Source organism: Strongylocentrotus purpuratus, unplaced genomic scaffold (assembly GCF_000002235.5).
Source record: "Strongylocentrotus purpuratus isolate Spur 01 unplaced genomic scaffold, Spur_5.0 spur5_scaffold_18, whole genome shotgun sequence".
Taxonomy (NCBI): Eukaryota; Metazoa; Echinodermata; class Echinoidea; order Camarodonta; family Strongylocentrotidae; genus Strongylocentrotus; species Strongylocentrotus purpuratus.
In genome coordinates, this window is record NW_022145603.1 from 32,888,106 (window position 1) to 32,910,305 (window position 22,200).

Here is a 22,200-nt window from a genome sequence, read left to right on the forward strand (position 1 = left end):
GGTCACTCAATTTTTTTTACTTTTTTGAGGTACTTCTTGATCATTTTGAGGCGCAATTTTTTTAGGGCTTCAATATTACACCATATCACAGACACTGATAACACGAAGGGCCGTGTATCTCAGATTTAACATTGTTACATGATCCCTTTAAACAAAACAAAAAAATATTTCGAAATCTCACATCTATGTTCATTGCAATCGTGTTATCTGCGATTGCTAATCATTAGTATAGGTGCATCAATTCATGGTGCTACTTTATCACTAATCATCATCGTAATCATCATGTGTTTTGTGTGAATGTGCGCGTGCGTCAAAGTAGTCTGCAGGCACAGACTCCGAGTTGACACTTTACAACCATTCCTAATGCATTGAGCAGAGCCATTCTCTGTCAGTGTGTGTGTTTGTGTGTGTATTGGGTTTTTACAGACGTGTATCAATCAGTCTATGGCACCCAGCTTAAGTACAGAGCCTATAATAATATAGGCAATATAATGTCAGCGCAGATGTTATTACGCACAATTTGTATACAATGGATTGTGCCTGCAAACGATGCGTGAACCAGTTAATTGGACAGACGACATGATACAGAGGGATATTGAAAGAGTAAAGGAGAGACAACACACACATACACACACACACAAACAGAGAAATGTAGATGAAGACAGAGAAGAGAGAGAGAGAGAGAGATTCCTGCGTGAACGTAGACATAAATTATCGCTATGTGCGTATGTTAGGTTGTGCCATCATAGTTTTTCATTTGCTTATAATATCTGTGGTTGTGGTTGCCACAGCTGTAGGAACATCAATGAACCAATATCTCAGCTTTTACTCTGGAAGCCTAAACACGGGAAGAAGAAACCTGGAAGACCTCATCTTACTTATACAGACCTACTCAAGAAGGATACGGGACTTGAACTGTCAGAGATAAAAGCAGCCATGCTGGACAGGAATGTGTGTATGGCCATCACAGCTCGGGCAGTTGACCCGACTTAAGCATGTGCGTATGCTTGTGCTTGAGTGTGCGTTCTCTTCATGTACTTTTGCATTACCAGGGATTTGAGAGTTTTTTGGCATTACATTGCAGCGAAGCTTAGAACAGGTCACGATGACGCACGTATCATGATGATGTTCTACAACACAACGCCCGTTTCTCACAAAAGGATCCGCCATTTTCTCCATGACTGTTACGTCGGTTAGTTTGAACGGGAAACTGTGAGCACATACAAATAACATATTTAGTTCTTACCTGTGTGTCATATGCCATCGAACACAAGGTAAATTATTCGGATAAAAAGTAAAGAGCTACATTTTAAGAAAAAATATTTTTTATTGTGGAACAATTTTATGCACCGATTTGTGAACTGATTTGGCAATCTACAATTCATTTTTGAATCAACAGACCTTTCATGCATGTTATATTTGGATGGACCGGAGCACGTTGGTTATATAAAGGAAATCAGACCAATAAGCTGGGTGAAAATATCGAACTTGTACTGACACCGCCAGGACTGTCCGAGACGGATTCTTTAATCATAGAATTGGAATTATGCTCGCAAGTATTAATTTATTAGATTAGAATTATTGCTCTCCCGTAGTTTCCAATGTATAATCATTAGTAGGTTTGAACAGTTTAAACCTGCAGGGTAACATAAAACAAATATATACCTCTCAGCCTGTAGAGCGGGTAACTTCATTGACGTATTTAGTCTATTTCAAGAACGATTCACAGAACGCAAAGGTGCCTTTGACAATTACGAAATATAAGCTTTAGGACGGGTTAAGAAATATCCATAAGGATTGCCCCCCATACATATCAAAACATGGCTGAAAGAGCAGCAAATAAGCCTACTGAGGCCGATAAAGCCCTGGTCTTGGCAGCTTCTAATGGCTATTTAGATGTAGTTCAGTTTCACGTTAGTCAAGGAGCACAGATTGACACGTGTATTAATGATGGTGAAACACCACTTCAGTTTGCATCACACAATGGTCACATCAAAGTAGTTCAGTATCTCGTTGGTCAAGGAGCACAGTTTGATAAGCCTAGTAACTCTGGTAACACCGCTCTTCTTCTTGCATCACTCTCCGGTCATCTTGATGTAGTTCAGTACCTCGTTGGGAAAGGAGCACAGATAGAATGGGGCAATATGACAGGTCGAAGACCCCTTCATAATGCATCAGCCAAAGGTTTTCTTGATGTAGTTCAGTACCTCGTTAGTCAAGGAGCAGAGGTGGAGAGTGGTGATACATATGATACCACACCACTTCATCTTGCATCATTCTCTGGTAATGTTGATGTAGTTAAGTATCTCGTTGGTAAAGGAGCACAGATTGATAAGTCTAATAATAAGGGTAATTTGACGGCAATTCACATGTCATCAACGGCAGGCCATCTTGGGGTAGTTGAGTACCTCATTGGTCTAGGAGCACAGGTAGAGATTGAGAATAATGTTGCTATGACATCACTTCATATGGCATCAATGGAAGGTTTTCTTGATATAGTTAAATACCTTGTCAGTCAAGGGGCACAGGTAGAGAAATGTGATAAATTTGGTTTCACAGCTCTTTACTGGGCATCAGTCTATGGTCATCGTGATGTAGTTCAATACCTCTTTGATCAAGGATCACAGGTTAATAGCGATGGCCTGGACGGTTCCACACCACTTTATGCTGCATCACAAAATGGTCATCTTGACGTAGTTGAGTACCTCGTTGGTCAAGGAGCACAGGTTAAAAGAGGTGCTAATAATGGTTCGACTCCGCTTCTTGTTGCATCAAGCAATGGTCATCTTGATGTAGTTCAGTATCTCACGAGTAAACAAGCAGAGAAGGAAGAAGCATCACCTGAAGGTATGATTCTCATTTTAACAGCAATCACTATTTCATTTAAACAAGTGATGTATTTATAGGGACGAATCTGCCATAATACTCTTGTTTTTAAGTTTGATTTTATTCCACATTTAGTTTAAAGGTATATTTAAATTTTCCCATTTAAATTAATACAATGTAATATTTTCTTCTTCAATCTTTTAAATGAACTTTTTACCCCGACTTACCAAGATTGCAGAACCAAATATTCCTGATCCTATAACTGAACGAGTTGTATGCAAAATAAATTATATACATGTATTACCGTTTGGTCCAATGCCACTTGGTCCTATAGCCAGTTTGTCCCACTTCATTTAGTCTACACCCAGTTTACATGAGTGAACCCTATATATACCCTCTATACATGGTCAATCAACGTTTCAGCCAATCATCATGCCAGTCAATTTACCGGCAGCGACTTTGCGTTTTACACCCTGGCCTGGACATTTTCCCGGTAAATAGCAATGAAACTGCTTGAATGAGTCTAGTCTACGCTAGTCTAGTCTAGTCATGAATTGAGAGCTAGAGAGAGAGAGGTCTTAGAAACAAATATCAAGAAATGAGAAAGAGAGGGGGGGTCTTAGAAACAAATATGAAGAGAGAGATAGAGGCCTTAGAAACAAATTTGAAGAGGGGGTTAATGAGAGAGAAAGAAAGAGGGGTCTGAGAAATACATACGAGAGAGAGAGAGTGGGTCGAGAGACTGAGAGAGGTCTTAGAAAACAAATATGAATAGAGGGGGGGGGGGGCGGGGGAGAAATGGGTCTTAGAAAACAAATATGAAGAGAGATGAGGGGGGGGAGGTCTTAGAAAACAAATATGAAGGGAGAGGGGTCAAGAGAATTAGAGAAATTAGGTCTTAGAAACAAATGACATGAATTTAAAAAATGAAAGACGTGATCCCACAATAATAGAAAATGGTACGAGTGCAATATTTAAATCACAGTTTATGTATTACATTACCATTACACATATTATGTCGAGTGTAGTCTGTGTATGTGTCGATATGTGTACACGTGTGTTAGGGGGGGGGGGGTCCGAATCAGCAAATGGTTTGAAAGTAGGCTACACGTCAAAAATTGAAACCCTGAAGAAGGCGGAATTAAACCACAAAAACCATAATATTATTTGGTTTCTCTCTTTCCTTACTTTGATTAATTCCTTCTCTAATTTCTCTCTTTCTTTCAAGTTAGTTTTTGTTTTCTCTCTCTGCTTATGACATTCTTTGTTTCCTCTCTGTTCTTTAATTATTTATTGTTTTTCTCTATTTCCTTCTGTTGTTATTCGTTGTTTTTCTCTCACTCGTACGTCTCGATACAAAAGTACATGTACCGCGTACCGCGACACTGGACATATATAGGACGTACGTTGAGCATTGCAGAAGAGCTACGTGCGCGCGCAATATCTTGTCATGGATAGACTTTTCCCAGTCGGTTCCTTGAAATTTATTGGGAAAAGGTCCAGGCCAGGGTGTAAAACGCAAAGTCGCTTACCGGCATGGCCAATAGCCACTTGTCTGTAACAAATTGGTAGAATGGCCGCTTCATCCAATATTTCTTTTCATTCTGGTCCCATAAACATTTGGTCTATTATAATTTGGTCCAATTGCCTTTTTATCTATATCTATCTAAACCAAATTAGTCCAGTTTCTATTTGGTCCAAGCATCATATTCCCGTCTGTCTATAATTTCATTTCGTGTAGGCCTATCTCGATTCCTTCTAATCCCATTTCGTCTAATAACCATATGGTCTAATCATCATTTGGCTATAAATATTATTTTGTATAATTGCCAATAGGTCTATTTCCCAGTTTTGTCCATTACTGTTAGCCTTATGTCTAAATGAACGATTAGTCATGGATTTTGTTTATTTGTTATTGTTGCTTTGTTGACCAAGAAGAAACTTATAGGTTCCATTAAAGTTCCACAGTATTCTATAATTATATTCGGATTAACTTTCTGTGTTCTTTCTGATTCTGACAGTGTATCCGGGGATGGAGAGGAGTAGGTCATGCCAAAAAGCTGCATGTTCTGACAATAAATGCTGGGACTTGTTTCATAAAACTTGTTATCAATACAAAATGCTAACCTTCTATGACAATTTTGCTCTCAGCCAATCAAATGCGATGTTTTCAGTAGCTTGTAACAGTTATTGTAACTTGTTACAGTCCTGATTCGTGTACTACTTTACGAATTAAGAACGAATTAAGATTTAAATACAATCTTTGTTGAAGAAATTGGATTGTTTAATGTGCATCTGTGACAAAATGAATTGATATTTGAAAGTATTATACCTAATGGATATAGTACTCAGTGACTATTCCCGATTGGGGGGGGGGGGTGCCTTCTAATTATTTGTTCATATTAGCACGCGCGAGCCACACGATAACAAGAGAGAGACAAAGAAAAACAACTTTTTTTGGTTAAAACGCATAACGCTTACACAAAATTAATGATTATTGGACAAAATAGTTGATGGAAAAAATGGAGTTGGACGAAATGATGTAAGATCATATGAAACTGGGACCAAATGGTAATTTACACCAAATTTTCTTTCTGTGTTCATAGGGTCTGCAAGTGTTTCAGAGGCGTCTACCGCGATGGAATCAATGAATTTGAATTTCGTTACTGATGACAATGTTAAACAGAAAGGTACACAATCTGTAATACACCTAAATTTAGTCTAAAAAACACGAGACTAGAAATGACAAGATATCCGAAGGTAGAGAATAAAAATAAATAAAATACAAATTCAATAAAAATTTGAGTGTATATCTTTTGCAGTAAAGTGTACGTTTGGTATGAATTTCACGGTAACATTAAAAAAAAACATATACATGTATATAGTTTTGTTATTTTTTCCTCAAAATTAAGCACAATTAGTTGGATAAGTGCACAATAGTAATCACCATAGCGTATTTTAGAAAGATAGTTGTGACACGCGCACACGTACTCGATCAAAACTCAATTTATTGAGCTCCAAATAATTCCCTCTCATATACAATAATGTGGAAGGGGACTACTTTAGCGTTCTATGTCTTGAACCTTAAGTGCGTACACGTGTGTTTGCCACAATTATCTCTCTCAATACAGTTTGGTAATCGCTTCGTCGTTCCATAATAAACATTTCCGTTAACTCTTATCATGCCACAGGGCTAATCCCCATTGTGCCAAGCCCCAAATCATCCCATGCCAGGTTGTTTTGGAAATAATCTAATTAACGCAAGGGTTCTGTGAATAGCGAGTGCAAAATACACAGCACATTCCAATGAGCATGAACAATAACTGCTATTACGAATGCTGCATTGCACGCACATGGCACTCAAGCGATAGCTCTCTCGCATGGACAAAGCAGTATAACGATAGCGTGCATGCAGCCTCATGGCAGGCTATGAGTTAAAAGCCTTTCTCGGGGAAATTACTACCCAAAGTGTTCAACTCATACAACTCGTCATATTTTTAATTAGCATGTAAGCTGTCTACTTTAGGAAACAACTAGCATTTTCCCTATCTTAACTTTCTAAATTATTCGACTCCTCAAATAGTGCAAATTTCAAATTAGAAAGCAAACATCTACTACGATCCTTCAACTTTTTTTTTTTTTTAATTTAATGCATTTAAATTAATTTGGTTACTACGGCCTCTGAGAAATTTATGATTTATTAAGTAACCTTTATTGCATTGTAGATGCAGATAAGGTGACAAACGAACATATCAAGAACTTGTCAAAACTACCAGATATAATCCATTTCGACTCGATCGTTTCCCATTCTTAAACTTAGGAATAACCGAGGCATCACTTGGAAACACAAATTGTACATCTCCGAGACCGTTGGCATTCAAAGTAGTCGACATTCCTCTTCAAGCTGCATCAGCAGCAGTCGGTGAAGTATCTACTTCTACAGCAAGGTTAGATTTTTTCTTAATTGCTAATGTGCTTTTTGATCATTCTTGATTAAAATCTCATTGATGTGATAGGCCAAAACTTAGGGAACAAATCGATATTGTTCTTAGATATCAACCATATGCCAGCCTAGATCAAAAGGGTATAAACGAGATCTTTGTTACGTTCTGGTACAGCGATTATGCAATGTCTCTATCAGCGCCCATTGTGACTATAATTCTGATTTATACTGAAAGGTGTATGGGCTTATCCCCGTTAAAACACAGAAGGAAAAACAAAGTGCGGAATAAGATTTGTAAGAATTCGACAATATTCAGCGTCCATTTCCAGTAGTATATTCAACGTAGTTGATAGTCTTTGACCAAATGACGACACTCTGAGCATGTCAGAGTACTGAAACCAGGAACGTGATAGAGAAGGACTGGAATCAAGCCGCTCTCCTTTGACCCCATGCTCCAAGCCGCCTAAAAGCTATGCGCTAATCTGCAACTGTTGACCAGGTGGTGGGATAAAGAGCGCATGAAATTTCAGGATTTTGAATTCCTATATCACAAAATGGTATCACAGCAACTGTCGCTGTCCCTTAAATGATTTCTCATTCATTGTTGAATGTGTAAAGAGTAGAACAAGCGAACACAAACTTGTGTAATTTCATGCTTTTTCCAACTGCAAAAATACAAAAAACACGCATTAGCAAATGTATAGCTATCGAAGATTATAAATCTTGAATAAAACATGCATAAATTAGCGCATTATCCTATAAGATTGAGTTTTTGTAAGGTTCTAATTCTCCTTTTACCAACTGTGGCACACAAATTATAGAAAGGATGGAGTCCTAAATTTGTAATATTGTTTGATGCACTTTTCCCCATACAATCCCCATAAAAACTTTATAATTTACACTGAAATTTTGCCGGTAATTTAATATTTTGTAATAAATGTGAAACTGGTGCCTGGCCTCCAGAATTCACCGCAGTAGAAGCGTGGCTCGGAGCATGGAACTTCAAAGCCATGTGGAATGTTACACATCCCATTGTTACGCTTTAGAACTCACGAATGCGTTTGAATAAATTACAAGAGTTTCCACTCCTTTCTTTCACCTCCCTGCTGAAACACACCAATAGGTCGAGGCAGGTCTTAATTAGATTGAAGGGATATCCCACCCAATAGACAACTATTCTAAACGAAAGCAGACAAATCAGAGAAGCTAACTGATGAAAGTTTCAATTACATCTGACTAAATGTAATTAAGTTATGAATTTGTGAAAGTTGTAATCACTATGGACACTTGAAATTGGCTGAAGGGGTATATAACGTCAATCTGTTCCAACATAAAATGACTAAAAAAATTATTCTTTTTTGAAGACCTACACTTGCATGCTATCTATAATATATTTTAAGTAGTGCCCCAAGGGAGAAGGAATTTACGAGAACAAAAACAAAAAATTATGGATATTTGTATACACGGTAAATGGAAGAGTTACCCACGTCCTACGTTATAATATACTAACCAAACTACCAATTTGAGATTCGCATAGACTTAGTGATGTCATATTTCAAACATTCATAACTTCCTTACTATTGGTCCAATTCATTTCAAACTTTTGCCATTAAGTTCTGTTATTTTTCTGCTTTCATACAAATTAACTTATTAATAGGGTTGGATTGCCCTTTAAGGTTTCCCTCACGAAAAAAAACTGTTATTTTACAAGGCATCTAATTTTTGAAGAGAGGAATGAGTAAGTAATTAATTAATACTTAAAAAGGGAGGGAGGAGGATGGGGGTGTATTCAACCCACTCCCCCTCTTATTGTTGTGGGTAGTACATTTTCGAAGGAAAACACATCGTAGCACCCCCCCCCCCCCGGCACTGTTAAGGTTAAAAGGGAAGTCCACCCTGATATCAAGTTGGTTTATTAGAAGCAGACACATAAGAGAAATAGTCGGGGAAAGTTTGGGCGAAAACAGATACAAAACAAGAAAGTTATGATTTTTGAAAGGTGCGATCGTTCAAATCCAAATTGGCCACTCTGTGACGCATATTGGGAGGTCCCCTCCCATTTCCCCTGTACTCTTTATAATGTGTAAACAAATGTTTCATTATTTAAACATTGTTGTAATAACTTATAAATTCAATAGTAGGAACCACTTGAGCCTTGCCCTTCTCCAACAATACTGAAATAATACCAGGGGCGTAAATCCGTACCGAGGAGTGGGGGGGATGATCGGCGATAGCCATCACATACTAGCAGTAGCACACGCCCACACTAATTTACGCAAGCGCGCGAGATCGCGCGCGCACAAACACACAACACACACACACACACACACACACGCACTCACACGCTCGCTCATTAGGGGTGTGTGGGTGATAGGCCTACCGCGCGTAGCGCGGAAGCTTAGACGTTTCCTTAAATTATTAGTAAAACAAGGCGATTTATTGTACCGTTCTCTACTGTTAACCCTTGTCTGAATAAATCAACCCCCCTCCCGCGCGAAGCGCGAAACCTTATTATAAATTATTATAAAAAGGGGACGATTTGCTGTACCGTTCTCGACTGTAAATCCTTATCTGAATTCAGTTCCCCCCCCCCCCTCCCGGGCGGAAGTTTTGGCGTTTAATTAAATTATAAGAGAAAGTAGACGATTTGTTAAACCGTGCTCGACTCTTAATCTTTGTCTGAATTCGGTTTTCTCTTAATAAGCCTTATTTCTCTGAATTCAGTTTCCCCCTCTCGCGCGAAGCACGGAAGCCTTGACGTTTCCTTAAATTATTAGAGAAAGCAGACGATTGGGTGTACTGTTCTCGACTTCTAATTCTCGTCTGAATTCAGTTTCCCTTTCCCGCGCCAAGCGCGAAAAGTTTAGACGTTTGATTTAATTATTATAGGAAGAAGACGATTCGTTGCACCGTTTTCGGATCTTAATTAGCCCTATTTATCTGAATTCAGTTTTCCCCTCTCGCGCGAAGCGCGAAGGCCTTGACGTTTCCTTAAACTATTAGAGAATGCAGCTATTGAGTGTACTGTTTTCGACTCTTAATTCTCGTCTGAATTCAGTTTCCCCTTCCCGCGCGAAGCGTGAAAAGCTTAGACGTTTGATTTAATTATTATAGGAAGAAGACGATTCATTGCACCGTTTTCGGATCTTAATAAGCCCTATTTATCTGAATTCAGTTTTCCCCTCTCGCGCGAAGCGCGAAGGCCTTGACGTTTCCTTAAACTATTAGAGAATGCAGACGATTGAGTGTACTGTTTTCGACTCTTAATTCTCGTCTGAATTCAGTTTCCCCTTCCCGCGCGAAGCGTGAAAAGCTTAGACGTTTGATTTAATTATTATAGGAAGAAGACGATTCTTTGCACCGTTTTCGACTCTTAATAAGCACTATTTATCTGCATTCAGTTCCCCCCTTTCGCGCGAAGCCTTGACGTTTCCTTAAACTATTAGAGAAAGCAGACGATTGGGTGTACTGTTCTCGACTCTTAATTCCCGTCTGAATTCAGTTTCCCTTTCCCGCGCCAAGCGCGAAAAGCTTAGACGTTTGATTTAATTATTATAGGAAGAAGACGATTCGTTGCAAGCCCTATTTATCTTAATTCAGTTTCCCCCTCTCGCACGAAGCGCGAAGGCCTTGGCGTTTCCTTAAACTATTAGAGAATGCAGACGATTGAGTGTACTGTTTTCGACTCTTAATTCTCGTCTGAATTCAGTTTCCATTTCCCGCGCGAAGCGTGAAAAGCTTAGACGTTTGATTTAATTATTATAGAAAGAAGACGATTCGTTGCACCGTTTTCGACTCTTAATAAGCCCTATTTATCTGAATTCAGTTTCCCCCGCTCGCGCGAAGCGCGGAAGCCTTGACGTTTCCTTATTGTGACATACTGGATACGTGTAGGCTATACATAAACAAAATAACTCATTTCTCATGCATTATGCTGCAATTGAAACAATCACATTTTTTCTTCTTCTTCTTCTTCCTTTTTTTCCTCTCTTTTTTTCCTCTCTTTTTTTTGGGTAAAATCAGGGAGGGATGATTGTACAGGCCATCCCCCTACTTCAAACCAGGGGGGGGGGGTGCAGCCCCCCCCCACCCCCCGGGATTTACACCCCTCAATAATACAGTGCGACCCAGAAAAACGAATTCGTTTTCACTAGCTGCCTGCCGTAGCAACAAACGGAATTGATAAAAGACTTAACTCCGTTTCGTTGACGATCACACATAGACGAAATACTTTATACATGGCTGATCGTCAATGAAACCGAGTTAAGTCTTTTGTCAATTCTGCTTGTTGCTTTGCCACTGAATCATGACTGTACGCAGCGGGGGCTAGGGAAGCGGGCAACCCCACAAATAAATAAAAAGATTGAAAATGCAAAAAAAAATCTCAATAAATCATTGCATTTTACCCCGGTCCCCGACAGGAAAATTCCTCTGGACAGCCATGCATTATGGTTAAAAATAAGAATCGAATGAAATAATTTCAATTGTCTGGCTTGAAGTCTGAACTTTAACCTAGGAGACCTATTAAGTGATACTGATTATATTGTCCATCTATTTGAAATATACTGACATTTCTGTTTTGTATTCTTCTTGTTCATGTTGGTGTTGCTGATGTTTGTATTCATGTTCTTCTGCTCTTGTTGTTGTTATTCTTATCCTACTACTACTTCCTCCTTTTCTTCTTCGCGTTCTTTTTCTTCTTCATTTCTCTGTCGTCTTCTTCTTCTGTTGAAGTTTTTAAGAGAGCGCTGAGAACTCACCTCTTTGATGAATGCTTCGAGTAATTATTATGTAAACATACATTGTACATTGTAAAGCGCTTTTAGAGGGCATTCGGTCCTGAAATGCGCTATAAAAGAACGAACTATTATTATTATTATTCTGCTTCGTCTTCTTCTTTTGTTTCATCATTATCATCATCACCATATACTATCTTCTTCTTTAACATCAACCTCTTCCTACTATTCCTCTAACAATATTCTAAAGGCTCTGCAGCACTATCCCTAAGATGACTACAGACTGCAAGTAATACAAGGAGCATTATGCATTTGTTTAGCTTCAGAGTAAAACTATTACATGTCTTAGGAGTACTTCCTTGATTTTCTGAGGAGTTTCGATACATGTGCATGGCTCCCGGAATCTCACTTCATAATAAACCATTAGTGTAACTTCTAGACAGTTTCAGATCAGTTAAACTACTAGAATAGTTCAATACTTAGTCCACATACTGAGTAATGTTATCTACATGTCTTTAAAGGAGTCATCTCGAACGAGAAGAGGATTTTGATGAAATCTTGAAAAACGTGGCGCGTCTCATCCCAGACAACACGAAAATAGATTCTCTCGGCAAGGCCCTTGGTTTTGATCCAGCCGATATTGGGAGGTATATAGCCACGAATAGCCGTTACCAGCATGTGACGTATGATGGTACATTGAAGATGCTCCGCGATTGGCGAGATACCCAAACAGATGCAGAAGAACGACCAGCTCTTGCAGATGCCCTGAAGCTAACAGGGCTTGAAAGACTTAGTGACATGTTCTTGAGGAATTCTAAGGTTCCAGATCTCCAAACCGGTGAGTACTTTCGAACAATTTGTTTTTGTTCTTTCAAGTAATTCGTCAAACTCATGGGGAAAAGGGCCGCCTATACAAGCCTTGAAATTAGCGGCCAGGAACAAGGGGGAATTTATTTTTTAAAAGTTACCCCTCGCCCACGGGGATTGAACTAGAACCACGGAAAATTTTCAAAAACAGATAATGAAACCAATTACGAAAGTTAAATAGGCTTAAACATACAATGTTAATTTCATAATGTGAATACTATCAATTTTAATAACTTCTTTATCTTAACAAAATTTACCCCTCGCCTACGGAAATTTAACCAGAACCAGAGACAATTTTCAAAAACAGATAATGGAACCAATTACGAAAATTAAATAGGCTCAAACCTACAATGTTAATGTTATAATGCGAATACTATCAATTTTAATAACTTCTTAATCTTAACTAGATCAACAGTAAATATTATCATCACGATTTAGAACATCAAATTGCACACCAAACAGTATTTTAATGAAACTAAAAATACCGAGGAGCTAATAAATGAATAAATCGTCAATTTAACGCACATTGGAAGTCGGAAGGATTTGACAAGTCTATCCCAAACCGAAATCGCAACTTCCACACAAACCTTCCGCCACACTCTGGGCGGATCACGAACAGTTTGTGGTGGCAGGCAAGCAGGCTGGCAGTTTGACAGACTACACCGCGAGATCCGCTGCACCCATAATTGTACATTAATGCACACAAGCAAGCAAAAAACACTATTTTGGTTCGCCCCTGCAATTACTTATTATTTTTCCACCGTAAAACGAGATTTACAGAGTTGAACTCAATGTGCGGGAGTGAAGAAAAAAAATAAAAATATAACAGGATTGTCCCTTTGTTCTTCCCCTGCCGGAATGCAATGTATCGAATGCATTTTGTTTGGTGTGTATTGTTCCTGTTGATAGTGTAGTACTAGAATAGTTACTGTAGTAAGTATTATTTGTGATTGGTGCTCCTATTCGAATCTGATAGGTGCTCCTGTTAGTTGGACAATTGACTTTTCCTTTTGTAATAAGTGTCCTGTTCCCTTCCGATAAGTGCCTCATTTACTTTGACACAGTGGCGGATCCAGGGGGGGGGCCCCCCCCCCCCTTGAGAAAAAAATCATGTAAAATCACGTGATTTTTACCTTTTTTGGGGGTTGGGCCCCCCCCCCCCCCTGACGCTCAAGGGGGGGGGGGTGCAAATTGAAATTTTTTTGAGGATCAAAAAAAAAAAAAATGTGCTCACTACCCCCTTTTGATAACAACCCATTTGCTCCCCTTGATTTTGACTGATGTAATTGCCCTTTGCTACGTGCCACTTTTGGCCTATATCTCCCGCTGTTGCTTACAGACTGTGCCATTTTGTGGTCGTCTGAAGTAACATATCTAGCCGGGGGGCACAATTATCAAAATGTCATACAAACTAACTGTGCCCCTTTCCGAAATATAATCGTGCTCGTTTTAAAAGCTATCGAACCTCCCTTTTCTAGGCTAATGTAATCGATAACCCTTTGTTCCATAATATACCTATTCATACTACATTATCATTGTGTGTCATTCGTGTAAAACAGACTGAGATATGTAATTATTTTACGTGCTATATTACAAGATGTTGTTATCACCCCCTCATTTCCCCAGAAACAATATATTTACCATAGCCCCTTCCCTAACTTGTACTCTAATTCACATGGACTAATCGGTTGCAATGTGACCACAATTGTTTTTTAACAGTATTGCTCGCTCGTTTGACTCGCTTGCACATGAACAGCAAAGTATAGCCTAGATCAAAAAGGTATAAACGAGATTGTTTGTGTTTTGGTACAACTGTTTTGCAACGTCTCTATCAACGCCCATTGCTACTACAACTCTGATTTATACCGAAAGGTGTATGGGCATATCCCCGTTACGACACAGAATGGAAAAACATAGGGCGGAATAAGATTTGTAAGAATTCGACAAAATTACATCGTCTTTTTCAGATGTAAATTCAATATAGTTGATAATCTTTGACCAAATTACGACACTTTGAGCATGTCAGAGTATTGATACACACTAATAGGTCAAAATTGATCTTAATTAGAGTAACGTTTCCCTCGCGAAAACAAACTGATGCTTTACAAGGCATATAATATTCGAAGAGAGGAACGAAGTCGCAACGAGGAAGGGTTTGATATTTTCAATGAATAGGTAATGAATGAATCCTCCAAACGCGAGGGGGAGGGAGAGGGGAGGTGGGTGTGTGGATTCAACCCACACACCTTTATATTTTTGGCTGGTACCTGTTCGAAGAAAAGAGAAACGTCGAACGTACCGTAGCGTGCGTTCGAGGGAGGGGGTGGGTTCTTACCCGGACCTTAAGGGATAAAGGCGAAGTCCACCCTTTAATGAGAGAAGAAGTGAATTCGGTGAATTTGAGCAAAATCCGATAAAAAATAAGAAAGTTATTATTTTTTCTAAAGTTGCGATCGTTCAAACCCAAATTGGCAACTCTGTGACGTTTCTTGCTGTGAGATCATTCGCCCTGTACACTTTAGAATGTGTAAACAAATGTTACATTATTGAAACATTGTTGTAATGCCTTGTAAATTTGCCAATATGAATTATTTGAGCCTTGCCCATCTTCAACAAATACTTAAGTAATATAAGGATGATGATAATTTATAACTGTTTTGTGTAGCTCCCTACTTAAACGTAACAATGTAATAAACAGGTAAGTGACAGTTTGATCACTACTAGATACACGTTACAAACCTTGGTGTTTGAAGTATTATTACCCAGGTCACAGGACCCAATTCCCATTCTGCATTTAAAGGGTAAGAGGAAGAAATAGGTCAACGAAAGATTCAACAAATCCGATTGAAATTAAGAACGTTTAACATTTTGGAAGGCGCGATAAACCAAATACAATTTGGCAACTCCGTGACAGATCTCCCGTTTGCCCTTTACTAACAAACTTCCAAAAAACAAAATGTATGCAACCTCTGTATGAAACAAATCTATTCCATCATCAATAACTATAGCGATGGCAGTTCATGAAATATTCTGTACTGATGAAATAGGAGAGGAGCTCGCAAAATACGTCACAGTGTTGCAAATTTGTTTTTCTGATCTCAACTTCAGAAACTCATTACTATCATATTTTCTTAATCGGATACTGTTCAAACTTTCATTAAATGATTTGTTCTACTCTTTGTTATGCTTTTATTAAAACCAACTTTATATTAGGATGGATCTCTCCCCTCAAGACATGAATACACTTTTATCAGAATATTGTATCATGAGTATCATGAATACGAATTTTTAATTAAGAGTACATAACAATTCATATAGACAATACAATATGGATTTGCAATCGTGGTATTTAAAACTAAAATAAAAACGAAAAAATAATTGATAAAATTGTACCAAAAATGATACATAATAATACAAATAGCTGCATTAAAAATGAATGCGGTACCACGCAGCTCATCGCAAAACGTAGGTTTTATAACGTTATGATCTATATTTCTGTATTCTTATATATATATATATATATATATATATATATATATATATATTTATATCTAACCAGGGAAGTGAGCGACGAAATGCTAAATACATTGGCACAAGAAATTCCATGCGACGACTACTACAAGTTTAGCGCAAAGCTTGGAATCAAGCGAAACAAGGCCAAGAACATTCTTGCAGAGTGTCTCAACAACTATGAGAAGGCAACGAGTGAATGCATTGCGAAATGGAGGATTAAATCACCCCGTACTGTGGCTGACTTACACGAAGCTCTGAGAGAAGCTGAATTAGAGACTTTAATTGTTTACTGTAATTAACATCAATAACATGTTAGCCGTGTGGGAAAAATGTGGTCAACGCACACACACAAATTCGTGAACGCTTATACTAGGCATATATATATATATATAAGAGAAGATTGTGTTCCGCGACGGAGGAGATACGCATACGACCAAAATGCTACTGTAATAAGAAACTATCGTAGAGTTAAAATACCAAGATACTGGCCAAGTTTAGGGGGGATCCAAACAAAATTAGAAAAAAGCGTTTTCGACTCAAAATTTATATTCAACAAACTAACATAAATCTATGAAATGGATGTCAACTTAAAGGTATTTTGATTATCCGTCATATGACATCAAATCCATGGTGAATTAAGGTTTTACTTAAAATGTATCTTTAAAAATCGATGTAAACCTACCAACCACGTCCTCAATACACTAATACAAATATATACATTAAATACACATATGGTGTATTCTCCTATACTTTGAAAATAAAACGTGTTTTTAAAGATTTGTACGAGGTTGTCAATTATGAAGTACAATGTACTGTTTTCATTTATTTTATTTTGTTTGAAGATGAAATGTGTTGAATCAACTGACGCAGAGATTATCATTCACAACACAATCCATCCTCCATTCAAATGAGGAATTTATTGTTGACAATAACAATATATTTTGCAACATTTCATTTTTGACTTAACCCCATATTCAGGTGTACTGCACATCACATGATTATGTAATCTTTAAAAAAAATGGAGCATCATTGTAAATGGGAATAAACAGTACTTAACAAGAGAGATATCAACGCTCAAACCTGAATGTTAGAAACTTTTTAGGATTTTGTATCCATCCTTATCATTATAATTTTGTGAGGGATAAGTATAGTCGTGATAGGTACGGTTGGACACGCAGATGGAAATATACCTGATCTAGCAGTGTACATATCATACTAAAAGTGCATCTTGTCAGGGTTTGGTAATAGTATGTGTGTAGGGCCATGTTCTGAGCTTTGCCCTATTTGTGTTTCACCTCAATTGTCCTGTTTAAAGAAAAAAAATGATGTAAAGTTGTAGTTTTGAATACATTTCTATGAAATGTTTGTATGTAATTTCGAAAATTAAGATGTCATTGAGAAAAGAGAGATAAGGATGATTTATTGTTTAAAAAAAGTATTTGATTTGACTGTTAATGTTAAAGTTGTGTTTTTGTATTGAAATAACAACAACTTATACAAAGTGTGATATATCTCTGTGTAACAGCTAAAATTTACAATAGTGGTACATTTCATACATGTTTGTTCATATACAGGTGAAGGCAAAGATTGTTCCGTTTGTAATAATGTACATTAAGTCTAACGAATTTGGCACTGGTATCGTTTGTAGAATGATTTTGCCGTTGGGGAAAACTGAATATTTTGTAGGAATTCGATGAGTAATCACTAAGTAATGTATATATTTCAAGAATGTTTTAATGGTTTATTATGGTATTGATAATGAGGTGCACTGTCAGGAAACTATGATCAGTTAATTAGTTAATCAGTCAGTTTAAAGTCAGCAGATGATGTTTTTTTCCTTCTAGCTATACGATTGTTGTAGCTGCAGAGTAATTAGCTGAGAGATACCGGATTACAGTCCAATTTCAATTACACCAATTGTTTATCTGCATGGTTATCTAACGTAATGTTAATGGTTACTTTAAAGATGCTTTCATGCTATAATAAAATGATGTATGAAATAAGTTATGGCAACTTAGTCCAATCTATATTGATTTGCCTTTTGGACCATAAACATTTGGTCCATTATCATTTGGTCCAATTTCATTGTTGTCTAATATCAATTGTTCTAAACTCAATTAGTCCAGTTCCCATTTTGTTCCGAGTATTATATTTTTGTTTGTCTATTTCTTTAAACCAAAAGGAACAGTAGGTTTCTATATAGTTCCACAGTATTCTCTGGTTATATTTGGAATAACTTTCCGTGTTCTTTCTCATTCTGACAATGTATCCGGGGATAGTAGCATGTTTTAAAAATAAATTCTAGGTCCTGTTTCATAAAACTTGTAATACATAATAAATGCAAAATTTAGATGACAATTTTGTTCTCAGCCAATCAAATGCCATGATTTCAGTAGCTTATAACTGTTATTGTCACTTGTTATTGATATTTAGTTTTGCGCTATCATACCCCCACCTCACAAACTCGTCAACGATTTTAGATTTGAATACAAACTTTGGTGAATATTATTATTGTTCAATGTGCATCTATAACAAAATAAATTTATATTTTGAAGTATTAGACCTAATAGATATTGGTCCAAGAGTCTAAACCTATGGGGGGGGGCTGTCAAATATTTGTAATATGCCTAATCTGTATTTAATACGCCTATATTACAAACTAAAACAATTTTCTAAAACACACGAGATTTTAAATGACAAGATATCTGAATGTAGTTGCTATCGTATTGGACATTGAAGCCATCACAACATAATTATAGATTTAGTCGGGAATGCACAAGTTGCAGTCTGTCATATTTCCTTTTGTTGACACCTTGTTAATAAAATCACATCACAAACAGTTAAACAGTAATAGCAATTGTTCATTTTCCAGCAATACTATTTCTATTCATATCACGTAAGTAGTACGTGTAGATTTTCCTAATTACAAAGAGGGCCCTACCTAGCAACATATAAAAACAAATGATAATTTTTTTGAACACAGTGTCTTATTTGTAAATTATTGTAAAATTGCTCTTTTCTAACAGAATTGTACATAACCTGTTCGAGAATGGCTGAGAAAGTAAATAGGTCAGTTTTTATCAAACCCATAACATGTATTTTGCCTTCAAAACGTGGTTTAATTGTTTTAGTATCTTCTATGCAATCGATAGTCATACAAGTGCATGTACGTGTGATCCTTGTATATTTCTGACTACCCATTTACAAACAGGTGGTGAGTTTATACTTCATAATTTCACAGTCTCATTTTCTTTCTGTGCATATCCGACAAAACAAATGATTATCAGTTAGTTATTTTCATATACCATTGTAGTTTTTCTCCAGAATTGTACATAGATTGTTCTAAACTTTAAAGGTTGAAACCACTTACTCATAATTGGTATTGCAGTGTTGTTAAAGCGTGTTTTAAGTGTATTCCTATACTTGTCTTCAGGTGTAGAAATTATATATAAGTACCTTTATCTTTCTACTTATCAGTCTCGTGCTAACATATGGTGGGTTAGTTTTCTGTGTATACATACATACAAGGTGTCAATTCTTACTCATATCCAATTCACAATGTTATACATCGTAATGTAATTCTTAAAAGCGTACATAATTAAATAGATAATTTCATAAAAGTCAAGATATGTCGTGAAAACAAAGTGTAATTTTTTAAATAAAAGCATTGTACAATTATTACCTTGTGAACTGTTAAAAACGGTGTGAGTTTAGTAAAAATAATCACGTACGATTTCTGTCTTTTGTGACATAATCAAAAAAGTGCTTAATTTGCTGGTGAAGCGCTGGTATATCCCAGATCATGAGAGGTTATTTTATTTGTACTAACTTTGTATTGTCCGAAAGGCAGTTAACCTAAGACTTGCACGATTCTCATCTGTAAGCTTCCTGGTTTTTTTATAGATACATTATTGTTCGTTGTTATGTAATTTAAGGCAAGGGCTAAAAAGCACAATAAGCTGTAACATGGTTAACTTCAAAGATTAAGCTGCCTTTCTTCCAAAAATAAAAGTTAATGAATAGAACTGAAACCCATCGACTCATCTCTTTTTTACCAGTTAGAATCACCGATGGTCTTGTGTGGTTGATGGAGGGAGACTAGAGCCTTGTACAAAATGAGAGAGAATACATTGTGAAAGACCAAGTGTTTACATGTAGTTACGAGAGCAGTGAGACAGTTTCTGTAACAGTTATCCTGAAGCTTACATAATTATTTACATCATTTCATGGAAGTCAAGGTTTGATCTGGTGTGACAAAAAAAAAATGATAATTTTGATATAAATCATTGTAAAAATATTCCGTTGTGAGTCAATCTGTTTATGTTTATATCTTAATTGTTGTCCTTTAGAATTATATAAATATATATATATATTTAAAAAAAAAATATATATATATATATATATTTTTTTTATTTTAAATATATATATATATATATATATATATATATATATATATAGTGTGTCCACCAAACCCCGACAAGTAACGCTTATTGTGAGCAAAGTACAAGTTTTTTTCAGAAAAAGCTTCTTGCTTTTCATCATGTAGAAATAAGATTCTCTTAACTGATACTATGATTACTAGATTTTGGTAAAACAGTGAAAAGTGCGAACGTGCCAAATTTCCATGGTGTGCCAATATGTTTGTTAATTAAGCAATACCGATTTCCGGGATGACAGGGGCACCCTTAGTTTTTCCCAAAATCAATAACTAACCCTAAAGCAATACAAGTGTATTCCCTTTGTTATTGAACAGGGTGCCCATCCGAGAGGGAAAAACTAACATATTCCGATAGTTCATGTCGTACCTACATGTGCCCATTGGAGTATACCTTACCCCTTTATCAAAATATACGGTCCTTGCTGAACATTCACCTGACTGTATGCCTTGCTCTTCTGAACAAATTTCATTTTTGAATAATGCAGAAATTTCTCAATGTCCTCATTACTTAAAGAAACGTATGAAAGCTACCACTCATTGGGTTTTCAAGTTTACATTTTATTCAGGTCATGCTTACATGTAATCATAACATTTTCAGTTTTTTTTCTTCTCCAAATAAAATTTCTACCTGTCATTTTCAACATAATGGTGCTCAGTGAAGCGGGTTATGGATTGCTGCGATAAATGTATCATTTGAAAGCACCCCGACCCCTGGAAACGTCATGCACTGATGTCTCTCCTAGTGTTCATGCATAACAAATGGCAATATTTTTCTTTACAAGCTTTTCAATTCATCCACAAAAGCTCTCCTAGGTCAAAGTTCAGACCACAAGCCAGACAATTGACATTATTTCATTCGATTTTTTTTTTCTCTTCCATCAATAGCAAGCAGTGCCTGAATTGCTTACACCGGATATTACTTCAGCGGAGCGGTAAAATCCCACATTTAGGCAATTTACAAAGAGAAAGCAAATTTGATCTCACGGTGGGGGTTAGAAGGTTTATAATTGCAAAGTCAATATGATATTCGTGTCGCCATTAAAGTAATTTTAAGCGCTAGAGGGCGTCCTTATTGTATTGTCCATAAATAGAAATCCAACGTTCATAGTGAAGAACTTTTAAAGAAAGCAGAAAGATCAGGGAAGCAGACAAGTGAAATTTCAAAAAAATCTGACAAAAACTAATAAAAATTTGACTTTTGGAAAAGTGGAATATATACGGTAAGTATCTAAACTTAAAATTGTCTGAGTCGGTAATGTCTCTGTGATGCAGTGTCAGACAATTTTCTCATTTATTCCGAAAACACAAAATTACTGAAATAGATTCATCTCTCAAATGTATTACTCAGGAAAGTATTTTTCCTTTTAGAGGACCTATTATTATAATATTATTATACTATCTATAAGAGGCCTATATTTTGAGTAGTGACCCAAGAGAGACGACAATAAGAACATAACATAAATTAATGATATTTTTGTACACGACAAACGGGAGTATTGTTAATGACTACGTCAAAATCCACTGACAAAATTGCCAATTTGAGAATCGCATAGCTACACTGATCTCACATTTCATTCATTCATAACTCTCCTACTATTAAGCTGACTGATTCTAACTTTCGCCATTCTGTTTTTCTTATTTTGTTTCACTTTTATACAAATGGACTAGTTACAAAGATAGGAATGCCCTAATTAACCGTGTGTATATATGACTCATGCTCCGATGACCATTGTCCATAGGTCAATATCGTACACTAAATGAATTTCTAAGTTTGAAATATTAGAGCCAAGATTCAAATGATTTTATTTCCAATGCAAAACATAATACAATAACATTTCAAACATGGCCCTAACTCTTTTTTTTTTACATATAGCTTT

General features: G+C 36.7%; 1 protein-coding gene across 1 annotated transcript; it reads left to right on the top strand.

Annotated features, from left to right (window-relative positions):
* The first annotated feature begins 1,820 nt into the window (after positions 1-1,820).
* On the top strand, positions 1,821-19,987 carry LOC105437780 (ankyrin repeat domain-containing protein 17-like). The gene is made up of 4 exons (XM_030988953.1): positions 1,821-2,847; positions 6,647-6,773; positions 12,027-12,343; positions 19,944-19,987. Exons 1-4 carry the CDS (start codon positions 1,821-1,823, stop codon positions 19,985-19,987), a joined length of 1,515 nt encoding a protein of 504 aa, XP_030844813.1.
* Positions 19,988-22,200: the final 2,213 nt, after the last annotated feature.